At 42.4% G+C, this 12,099-nt stretch overlaps 1 protein-coding gene across 8 annotated transcripts in view; it reads left to right on the top strand.

Moving 5' to 3' along the window:
* BLM (BLM RecQ like helicase) overlaps positions 1-12,099 on the top strand; it is an 86,736-nt gene that overhangs the window by 69,996 nt on the left and 4,641 nt on the right. For all 8 annotated transcript variants that reach the window (XM_036931793.2, XM_057494813.1, XM_036931792.2 and 5 more), the window contains 4 exons: positions 2,763-2,910; positions 7,399-7,598; positions 7,989-8,181; positions 10,643-10,765. In XM_036931793.2, coding sequence (XP_036787688.2) covers positions 2,763-2,910; positions 7,399-7,598; positions 7,989-8,181; positions 10,643-10,765 — 664 coding nt within the window. The remainder of the gene's footprint in view (positions 1-2,762; positions 2,911-7,398; positions 7,599-7,988; positions 8,182-10,642; positions 10,766-12,099) is intronic.

Here is a 12,099-nt window from a genome sequence, read left to right as displayed (position 1 = left end):
CCACTCTGCAGATCCCTGCCTTTGTGGAGCTTATATTCTAGCAGAAGGAGGCTGAACACACACAAGATAAATACGTACATGTGAAGATATGAGAGCTGTGGTGGGAAGAACAGCAGTATACGGAGTCTGGAGTAATGGGTGGGATGCAGGATGCGGTATAGAGAAGGTGGTCCAGGGAAGTCTTATTGTGAAGATGAGCTCTCAGCAGACACTTGAAGAAGGGAGATAGCTAAGCAGCTCTCTGGATCTGGGCGTTCCTGAAAGAAGCCAAGAATGAAGGCCCTGCGGTGGGAGGGCAGCCTGTGCAATTGAGGGATAGCAAGGAGCCCATGTAGCTGACCAGGGCCGAGAGCTGGTTGGAGGAAAAGGTAATGCAGGCCGGAGCAGTGCCTCGAGGGCTGAGTGACCTTAGGCAGCGGCCCTCAGGCAAGATGTTCGGGGAAGGCTGTCAGGGAAGATCGGGGGTTTGGTTTGGGGCACACTGAGTTAGGTACGTCTGTTAGAGTCAGGAACTCTGAAAAGAGGCTGGTGGTACACGTAAATTTGGGAGTGGTTGGCATCTGGATGGTATTTAAAACATGAAAGCAGTTGAAATCCTCACGGGTATAAGTTTAGGCAGAATAAAAGAAAACCAAAGACTGTTCCCTGGGACATTAAGAGGTTGAGAAGAACTAGGAAAGGAGACAAGGAGGACCTGTGAGGTGAGGAGAACCAGGGAGCGAGGCGCAGGCGGAGGGGGTGCTGGCCGGCCGAGTGCTGCTGCCCAGCCTGCAGGGAAAGGACGGCGTCCGCTGGATCGGCACTGCAAAAGGCGGTGGCCTGGACCCTGGTTTCAGCAGAGGGGGCCCAACTGGGGGCAGCGAATGTAGAGAATTCTTTCAAGTTTTGCTTCCAAGATGAACAGAGAAATGAAACTGTAGTTGGCAGGGAAGTGGGGGCAGAAAAAACAGCAGAAAGAGCAGACTTACGTGCTGATAGGAATGACCCACAGAGGATGAAAAGTGGCTGTGAGGCGATGTCCTCGAGTGGCAGGGGATTGGGACCTAGGGGGCAAGCAGACAGATTGGCTTTGGACGGGAGCTTGGATTGTTCATCTGTAATAGTGGGAGAAGATAACGAATGTGAGGCGGACGCTGGTGATAGATGTAGTGAAGGAAGTTCGTGAAAGCTCTCTCCTGGTTGCTTCAGTTTTCTCAGTGAAGCAAGAAGCAGGGTTGTCAGCTGATAGGATAAGAAAGGGGACTGAAGAGAAGAAGGTGTGAAATACTCATTTAGGACAGGACTCAGCAAACTTTATCTTAAAGAGCCAGAGATAAATATTTTAGGCTTTGTGGGCCTTCAGATCATGGTTTCTGTCACAACTACTCAATTCCACTATTAGCCTCAAAGCAGACATAAATGATAAATACAAAAATAGTGGTTTACAGAACCAAGCAGCTAGCTCATGGGCCCTAGTCTACTGCCTGCTGCCCTAAGGGGATGGGGCAGTGACAGGCCGCAGCTGGGTATTACTCGGTAGCTTTAAAGCTCCGCTTGAGGTTTGTGGCCAGGTATTGGAAGCACAGTCAGCATGTTTTTGTGTATTTTTCCAGCAAGTTCAGCTATAAACATACAAGCATGGAGTGGTGGAGAACAGGGTCTAACGTGTTTGAGCTAGCAGTGTGACACAGTGACCTGAGGGCAGGGGCTGAAGACACGACAGGGAGGGCTGTAATGATCAGCGTTGGGATTCAGGAGGCCAGCAGGTGGTGAGGATCAGTGGATAGGCAGACCCAGCAGGTCTGGGAGGCAGAATGCCAGATCATGTGAGTTGAAAAGGTAGAAGGTGGTGGTCAGAGAACGAAGGGGTTGTCATTACATTAGGCTAAGGTAAGTAGGTGGCCATGGGTAGCAGTGCCTGACATAGTGGAGGACAGGATCACTGGAGCAGAGTAAATCAAGATTCCAAAGGTCAAGGTGTGGGAGGATCTCTATTTACCAAGTTACCAAAAATTAAGGCAGGAATGACGGAGAGAGTGACAGGGAACTCTTAAGTGACGGTTCTAGATAGAGCCTCAGAATCACTACCCATGAGACACAAAACTTGTTTTCTTCAGCTTGGAATGTGGCAGATGAAAAAGAGATAGGAGGTTGGGGGAAGTGCATATACAGAGACACAGAAGTGTGATGCAGCTTTTAAGAATAGCAGGAGGTTGATATTGCTAGTTTAGACACCTAGGATAGATGGAAGCAGGTCGTATGGTAATAGGAGCTTTAGGAAGTACGCAGGGTTTGGAGACAACGTTGGGGAACGAGAAAGGGAACTGAAAGGAGATGAAAAGGATTGACTATTGGCACCAAAGGCCCAAAATAGATTAGATTTTCATGGTTGAACAATGCTTTTTATCCCCAAAATCACCATCTAATAAGTGACACAAAACCAAGACATATCCAGGAAGCACTATATTCTAGGAGGTATGAAGGGTTTAAAAAAAAAAAGCATATTCCTACCCATAAAGTGTAATCCAGTAATTGAAAGATAAGGTATATGTCTGTGCAACAGTAATAACATAGGTAGAGCTCTAATTGTTCTAGACACAAGGTTAATTAATATAAGAACTTAGGAAAGAAAGATCATTTGAAACTTTTTAGGTTTTTGGTCTTGATTTTGGTCTGGGAATGGTTTATTATGAGACATTATTATGAATGATTTATTATTAAGCCCCAGCAATCTAGGTATTGTTATCTTAAATTATAGCAGAAGATTATCTCTTTATTTTTAGGATTTTAAGACAAGAGATGTGACTGACGATGTAAAAAATATTGTAAGATTTGTTCAAGAACATAGTTCATCACAAGTAACAAGAAATACAAACCATGTGGGCCCTTCTGGGAGATTTACTATGAATATGTTGGTGGACATTTTTTTGGGTAAGTCATCTGCTTATGAGTTACATCAGTTGAAATTGACCATCTAAACAATTCATTACAAGTACATAGAAAAAGTCTCTGTCTATTTTCTTATAGAATTTAAGGGTTTCTACATAAAACCTTTTGAATAACAAAAAAATCAGTTTTTATGAATTATATCAATTTTCTAGAGTTTGTGTAAGTCAATAAAATGAGAAGTTTTCGCATACAAAAATAAAATAAGAAAGTTTATACAGTTTCATCTAAGAGAGTGGAATATAACTTGCTTGGAGAATCACCCATTGACTGGCATACTGAGCATAAGTATATGCCATTTTTTTTTCCCCATATGAGGTATCATTAAAATACTAGTAAGGAAATAAAGTGGGGATTGAGTCTATAACAGCACAGAGAACCAGGAGGTTTAAAAATCTTTCAGGAGATGGATGGAAGCATGTTGACCAGTGCAATGAAGTGCAATAAACCACACTGCAAAACAAACGTAGGAGAGAGTTGGAGCAGAGGAGAGACTGTCACCCCGGCAGAACCCGGTTATCACTGGGCCTCAGACTTGAAATCAAGTGGCATTTGGGGATCACCATGCCCACCCACTTGCCCTAAAGGAAACTTGATAACTGGATATCCCCATTCAGGGGAGCAATTTTGGGGGACATAGACCTAGATAGAAGGTAACAGAGGAGATCCGTCTAGAAAGTTTAACCTCCTTCCTGAAGGTTAAATATCACTGTGTAATCAAGAGAAAATCCAAATTCGACCCAAGGGTGGAAATAATTTAGAAAATAGGCAATAGCTTTGGGGAGAAAGGAGGAGAAGCTCCTAATCAATATCTTCACAAGATTTAAATAATAATAGAATACAGAGAAGAAGCAAAGAATGAAAAGAGCTGTTTAAAATCTTAAACAATTAAGTAAATGTAGTGGAGAGGTTGGAAGGTAAAATTCAAGAAAATCTATTTTGAAATAGAAAATAGAGGGAATTGTCAAACCTGTAATACCAGAAAATGTTACAGATCGGAAGAGAAAAAAGCCTTCAGATTAAAGTGCCAAATAAGATACTTTACAAAATGAGATTTAAGAATATCAAGAGTAAAGAGATACTGGGGAGGAAAAACTTTTCCTCCACCCTGTTAGGTATAGTAGTTGGGAGCCTGCAGATTAAACTGACAAAACAGATTAGCAAGAGAAAAAGACAGATTTAATCTTATATGTAGGAGAGTTCACAGAAAAATGTGATTTAAACGGGCAGTTAGAATCTGGGGATTAAATGCATCTCACTCAGGGAAGGCAGAGGGGAAAGAGCACTTAGGAGAAGCTGCCCTCTCAGTATGGTTTTTATGCCACAGTGGCATATGCTGGACCCCTTCAGAGGTACTCCTGAATGTCCTGTGAAGAACAGAAACCAAAGCCAAACTGGCATCAGACTGATATCAGCAACCTTGGAGACTAGAAGGCAAAGAACGTGCATGCACATCCTACAACAACCATAAATGAAGAAACTGACCCATGTCCAGTGAGAAGAACCCCAGAATCACAGCAATGCAGCAGGTTCCATAAGCAGTTGTGCAAATCCTAACAGGGAGTCATGAAAAACAGGTCCCAAGCAGTACAGAGAAAGAATAAGAAACAATATTTTTCATTGATGACCATGAAGAGCGCAAATGTTACTTGTCAACCAAAAGAAAGGAGATAAAGCAGTTAGAAACTCCAGGGGACAGATTATACAAGAGAACCAAGATCAAATATAGAACAAAGGAAATTATTACACAATTTCAAGTAATTGATAAAATGTGCAAGAAATAATCTATTTGTCCCGATGCAGTAAACATCCTTCAGAGTTGCACAAGAGTCATGACCCTCCAGGTATGGATGGAAACCTGTCTTGAAAACACTTGATTAGCTACAACAGTTAGAAGTCAATGTACAGGCTTAAACATGGCTAGAGAACAGGATAGGATGTGTTGATCTGAATGATGTACAAATGCAAGTACAAGAAATAAAAATAGAAGGGGAATACACAGAAGGCTTAAGGCGCTAAGGTGTGTACAGAGAGGGGAGGAAGGGTGGTCACAAGTTCCAACATTACAAAAGTAAGCAATAGATGAACCAATATTATATAACTAGCAAAGTTTAGGGCAGGGTAAAGAGAAAAGGGTGGCATAAATGAGATACAGCTTCATCTTTCATAGTTGAGGGGGGTCAATAAATGTGACTCTGGCTAGTGGAATGATGACAAGATCAGGGCTTGGGGTGGAGATAACCACCAGAAGAGCCGAGAACAAAAGCTATTTAAAAAATGACTGCCTTGAGGATCTGGACAGATGTTTCAAATGGCCAACAGGCACATGAAAAGATGCTTCACATCCCTAATCATCAGGGAAATGCAAATCAAAACCACAGTGAGGTATCACCTCATACCAGTCAGAATGGCTGGTATCAACAAGACAAGAAGTAAGTGTTGGTGAGGATGTGGAGGAAAGGGAGCCATCACAGGAATGTGTTAGTAGGAATGTAAATTGGTGCAGCCACTGTGAAAAGCAGTGCAGAGGTTCCTCAGAAAACTAAAGAATAGAAATACCATACAATCCAGTAATTCCACTCATGGGTATTTACCCACAGAAAATGAAAACAGCAATTCAAAAAGATATATGCATTGCTGTGTTCACTGCAGCTTTGTATACAAAAGTCACTATACAAAAACAACCCATGTCCATCAATAGATGAATGTACAAAGATATAAATATGTGTTCATACACACACAATGGAATATTACCCAGCCATAAAAAATGAAATCTTACCATTCATGACCATATGGATGGACCTAAAAGGTATTTGCTAAGTGAAGTAAGTCAGACATAGAAGGACACACACCATATGATTACTTACATGTGGAATTTAAAAGCAAGACAAATCAACAAAAAAACAGACTCATAAATACAGAGAACAAGCTGGTGGTTGCTAGACAGGAGGGAGATTGGGGGACAAGCAAAATAGGTAAAGGGGATTAAGGGTTACCAGTGTTCAGTTATTTTTTTAAAAAGTGCATCTGTTACATCTCTGTACCTTTCATGTAGACTCCTAGAAAGACTACTAGATCAAACATTTTTTTGACTATCTTTAGTTTCTTATTAGTTCTTACATGTTTTTTTTATTAAGGTATCATTGATATACAATCTTAAGAAGGTTTCATATGAGCAACATTGAGTTCATACATGTTTTTGAGAAAATTATTTATGTTTCTTCCAGCTTTCTTAGTTATCCTCAGCCCTAGGGTCAGTCCAAATCACCCAGCCCACCAGAAACACCAGTCCTGATCCCGTAATGTGACATTTTAGGGACACAAATCACTGGAAGAAAGACTAGCATCATTCAGCATATATAACCAGAAGCTATATGAAACTTAGAGTAATGTAATTATTTGGAACTCTTAAAGTAGAGCTAAGGCTTTAGCTGTTAATTCTGATTAGAATCGCTGTCACAGGCTTCTTAAGTAGATTGTTGTGATAAAGTCGTGTTATGATAAAGACATCGGTAATTACAGCGGCTTGGATGTGAAACCAAGGATCGAGCCCAGGGTGGTGCTCTGCCGGCGGGAGGAGGAGAGAAGTGTGCAGTCTCGTGGAGTGTCGTGCCTTTACTTGGGAATTCGTGAAGTCTTTGTGAGAGTGACACAAAGTCCAGACTTAAATAACTTTGATTGTAAGCGAGTAGCAACTTCTTTCTTTGTTTTTCTTTTTATTAAGGTATCATTGATACACATCTTATGAAGGTTTCACATGAAAAACATTGTGGTTACTACATCCATCCATATTATCAATCCCCCCCCGTACCCCCACTGAAGTCACTGTCATCAGTGTAGTAAGATGCCACAGGTCACTACTCCTCTTCCCTGTGCTGCCTTGTCTTCCCCGTGTGCACCAATCATGATACCCCTCAGTCCCCTTCTCCCTCCCTCTTCACCCACTCTCCCCTTTGGTAACCGCTCGTCCCTTCTTGGAGTCTGTGAATCTGCTGCTGTTTTGTTCCTTCAGCTTTGCTTCGTTGTTACAACAAGTAGCAATTTCATGACAGAACCAGAAAGACTATAGAATTTATTATCAAAACTTTTTTGTAACTAGATCAGTAACACAGTTACCCTAATGTAACACAGTGATACGAAGCTATTGAAGTGTATGTAAACTCTTTGATTTTTTTTGCTTTAATATAATTTTATAAGCTATAAAAGGAAATGCTAAAGTGATCAGCTTTATTTTGCTGCCACTTTTGATCAATGGGTGTTATAAAAAGATGAGGAAGAGTACCTACAACCATAGAAATTTTGGAGTTCATTTCACAGAAACAAGTGTCTCTTTGTGCCATGGGCTTCGCCATGGCCTAGGTGACCTCTACTATTTATCCAGACCCATCCACAAGGACTTTTTCAGCACCCCCCCGAGGGTGATGAATGATGAGCTTACCTTTACTGGTCTGCCTTCTTGCACCTTCTCACCAGGGAGCAAGAGCGCAAAGGTCCAGTCAGGGATATTTGGAAAGGGGTCAGCTTACTCACGACACAATGCTGAGAGACTTTTTAAAAAGCTGATACTTGACAAGATTTTGGATGAAGACTTATATATCAATGCCAATGACCAACCAATTGCCTATGTGATGCCTGGAAATAAAGCCCAGACTGTACTAAATGGGCATTTAAAGGTATGGTATTTTAAATGTTTGTTTTATTATCTCACAGTGGACAAAAATATATTACAGCAAATTAAAGTGTCTTTTCCAAAACTTATACAGATACTGAATTTATACTGTCCTATATGAACATACTCTGTTCCCTTAATTTGGAAAATGATCTTAAAATTGAACCCAAGTAATGTAATTCCTGTCAAAATATGTATAGTGAGCTTATCAGATCACTAAATCTTTATACACCCATCGTGTAAGCAAAAGAAGCTATTCTGTGCTGGGCACTGAAGAGAGAAAGATGGAGAATGCACAGCCCCCCAAAATGCAATTAAGCATTAAATAAAGGCTGTATTTGGATACAAGTATGCATGCACCCACTCCTATGATCTCTCTCTCTCTCCCATGAAGGTAGACTTTATGGAAACGGAAAATTCCAGCAGTGTGAAGAAACAGAAAGCCTTAGTGACAAAAGTATCTCAGAGGGAAGAGATAGTTAAGAAATGTCTCGGAGAACTTACAGAAGTCTGCAAATCTCTGGGAAAAGTTTTTGGCGTCCATTACTTTAATATTTTTAATACCGTCACTCTCAAGAAGCTTGCAGGTGGGTGGGTGTGAGTCTTCTTTGATGTGGCATAAATTGATAGGCCACAATTCATCTTGCTGAAGAACTTTTTGAGTATATAAATATATGTCATACTTGTTAATTTTTAATATTTCTCAATTGAGAGCTCAGAAAAACAATTTAAACTTATTCTTGGGGTAAAATATATTCTTGAAGATTGTCACAGTGCTTTGTCATTCAGATATGCAATCTGATTTTAATTTTATTTTATACTTTTCTCTAATGCTGAATGTTAGGATATGGATAGTTGTATCTCTAACGCTAGATGCCACTTAATGAGTTTGTGTCGGTTTTGCTTGCCTTATGCTGTTTAGCCATGGTATGTACAAATGCCTTTGCAACGAGGAGCTAATTTCCTTATGAAAAGAGGTTATGTTTCATGCTCCTTTGAATCCGGATCTAGCACACTGCTGTGTCTCTAGTTAATCAATTCTTGCTGACCTGAGTTTTCTCCACCTTCAGATAGCTCAGCTCAGAATTCTAATGGAATTCTCATTCTAATGGTGAAGTCCCCGGGCAACAAGTTGTTCACATTGAACTAACTGGTGCACATTCTCCTTCATAACCTCATAGTCATCTCCTGCCCTCTTCTCCACTCCCTTTCCTGTCCCTACAGGTCATTAACAGTATTTCATCAGCTCTAAGATGCCATCTATTTTAAGGCATTGTTATTTTACAGACTATTGAGAAAAAAAATTCTGCTAATTAAACTGTGACACAGTACTTTTATTGAAAGAATTGTTTTTTACTTATTTGAATATAGATTTTTATCATATGTAACTGCCTATATGAAAAAAGCATAAAATCTAGTTGTTTTTGTTTTTCCTTGTGTCATTGAGAATGTTGGTGATACAGCCTTTTTAGCATGTTCCACTATTTTCCCTATATTTTAATCAAAACCTTTGTTACCCATTCAGAGTCAATGGTGGCTTTTTCGTGATGATACCAGAAAGTGTCAGTTACATAAATGTAACACTATTCCACCAACTGTAGGCATCTTTTATAAGTCATGTAGAGCACTTGGTTATTGCTTGCAAGAAACTGGAATTGGGGTTGTTTCCTCAAAGACAGGTATTTCTTTATTAATTGCCCAATGCAATCTGAGCCTTTCTGCATTCACATCACTTTTTATTGCTAATCATAGTCCAGGCATTTTGTAGGCATTTCATGTGGCAGTTAAACCCAACATGTGAGGAGCCAGCACGGCAGGGACGCTGTTGACATGCCACCAGTACGAATAGCTGTGACCAAGTTCTCACTGGCACAGATGGCAGCCAGGGCAATACAGCTGCCATTTGGCCGTCAGCACTTGAAAGACGCATCTTGACCTCAGGAATGCCGGAACGCGAAAAGGCGTGTGTCTTGGAGTCAAATGAAGTTCAGTTTTTTGTTCCTGGCTACAAGTGCAGGTTCCTACCGGGTGCCCTTAACTCCGGATAAGAACATGGTATACATTTTAACCTTTCGAAAACTGCTTAAAACTAGCTCACCAGATCAAGTAGAAATTCTGTCAAGGATCTGCATTTCTGAGTGCCTCTCCCACTTCGTCTTCCACTAACCCTTTCCATAAGCTTCTGGTCTGTCCCACAGTTCTGTTCCTTTTGCTCTGAGCATGGAAATGATGTGAGAATCAGATTTGAAATCCACCTCACTCCCCATAGCCAGTGCACCTGTAAATCCTGCAGACCCAGCCACGGAAACGGATCCAACCCCTCCCTCTCCATCTCTGCTGCCGCAGTTCACTGCGCCCTCACCTGCCCCTGCAGTGGCTTCCACCAGGCTCCCTTGCAACCCATTTTCCATACAGCAACTAGAGTGATCTTTAAAATGATAGGCTGGTCTGGATACAAGACTGATGTGACATCTGCAGGCAGAGGGCTGTTAATGACCTACTGGGAAATTCAGTGTCCTTGCTTCACTCTCTCCACATGTGGAAAGACTGGAGGGAGAGTGGGTTTGGGTCGGGGGGAGGTAAAACTTCAGTTACAGCATCACTGGGTAGGATGCACAAGTCTGGAGCACAAGAGAGAAGTCAAGAGTTGGAAATACAAATGTGGGTGTTCCCCGCAAACCAAGGGAGCATTGGTCTCTCAGCTGCGCAAGTCTTTGTTGTAAGAACAGTGAGCAAGAGCAGAGCCTGGTCAAACTCTAAGGCAGGTTCATAGGTCCTATGCTCCAGCTTCCCTCTGTGTCCTTTGCTGTCCCCCACTGGGCCCTGACTTCTGCACCTTTGCTCAGGGCACAGATGACTGGCCCCTGCCCTCTGGGCCTGCCTGTTAACCTCTGTCAGCATTAACAGCCTTTAGAGGATCGGCCCATGTGCCTGGTGCTCTGCAGTTAGTTGGCACTTAAAAAACGTGCTGAATGGGTGGGTGAGCACAAATCCAGTGGGTTTTCTATGGGTGGTAATTTAAATTCCTCATTTTATGCCCTTGCACAGAATCTTTATCTTCTGATCCTGAGGTTTTGCTTCAAATTGATGGTGTTACTGAAGACAAACTGGAAAAATATGGCGCAGAAGTGATTCCAATATTACAGAAATACTCTGAGTGGACATTGCCAGGTTCAGTATACAGCCGAATATGTTTTCTAAAAGCCTGTTGTAATGTTAAGTGATGCACCGCGCTGGATTAGAATTATGTGGTTTCTGGGTTATGTTAATGTTTCCTACACCTTGTCACACTGACATTCAAGTGCTCAAAGCAGCCCCCAAGGTGGCCCAAGCCCCTCCTGGAGGACGTGGAGTTTAGGCGCCCCAAGCCAGGGATGCCGGTTACTAAACCTGCTAATCGGACCCAAAGGGAGCCCGGGAGTTGCTGATCCTGTTAAGGCAAATGTCCAAGGAATCAGGAGCCCCCACATCTGCCACCACCTCACTCTGACCCTCTGCAGGCTGCAAATAACTTCACTGTGCTTCAGTTTCCCGTCTGAGAAAGGAACATATGACCCAACAAGCATGTCTATAAAGATAAAATTTAAGAGTGGGGTTTAAGTGTTTTGGAAAAAATGAACATGTAATTAGACGTTAGACAATTTTGTTGTTATTGGTCACTTAAATAATCCGCCCGACTGAGGGCATCATCAGCGGGCACACCCGAAGGTTTTGCATTAGGCCTGTCACAGAGCACCTCTAATTGTGAGCCTCATCACTGAGCCGTAGGAGTCACCAACCAAGGGAAAATTGAACGCAAGAAGATTTTGGTGCAGGAGATAGGCAGAGTGTGGCAGCCTCCCGGCCCCTTCGGCCTTGCCAGGCAGTGAGACCCCATGGACGAGCCAGTGCGTCCCTGTTTCTGTGATGGGTGGGAATGCTAAGTGGGATGAGGACTGGGTGCACATGCTTTTTAAGTTCTGTCTCTCCACAGTCATTTGTTATCTATCAACAAAGTGCCATAAAGTAGAGCTTTTGTAACCCTACAACTCCTCTGTATGGTAATTGTTGCATTAAAAGCCTTGCTTTGAAAACATTCACAATCTCTTGGTGGGAACTGAACATTTGGTTAGTATAGTAACTTGTTTGGAAAGGGAGTTTGCCCCCAGGAGACAGGGCTGCTCTGCAGAAATAGCCCGCAGAGGGATGAGATTGCCCCCCCCTTACTGACAGACAGACGCTGTGCCCAGCCTGCCAGTCTTGTTTTCAATCCTCACAATACCAATGTTACAGGTGAAAATGAATTAGGCCTTTGCCTTTCCCCCAAGTCCCACAACTGAGGTGACAGCATTCCTCACCCACGCCATGCTGGCGAAGCAGAGTGGCGTGATGAGGAGTCTGCCAAAAGGCCCCTCGGTGCCCTTCCTGCCAGGCAGCCTGAGGGAAATCTGACCAGCCGGGACGTGTCTCCCTTCAAGACAGGGATGCATCACTACTGACCATGGGGACATTTCCTGACTTCGGGG

This window comes from Manis pentadactyla, chromosome 18 (assembly GCF_030020395.1).
Source record: "Manis pentadactyla isolate mManPen7 chromosome 18, mManPen7.hap1, whole genome shotgun sequence".
Taxonomy (NCBI): Eukaryota; Metazoa; Chordata; class Mammalia; order Pholidota; family Manidae; genus Manis; species Manis pentadactyla.
The sequence above is the reverse complement of the archived record's forward strand: the minus strand, read 5'-3'. Positions and strand labels throughout refer to the sequence as shown.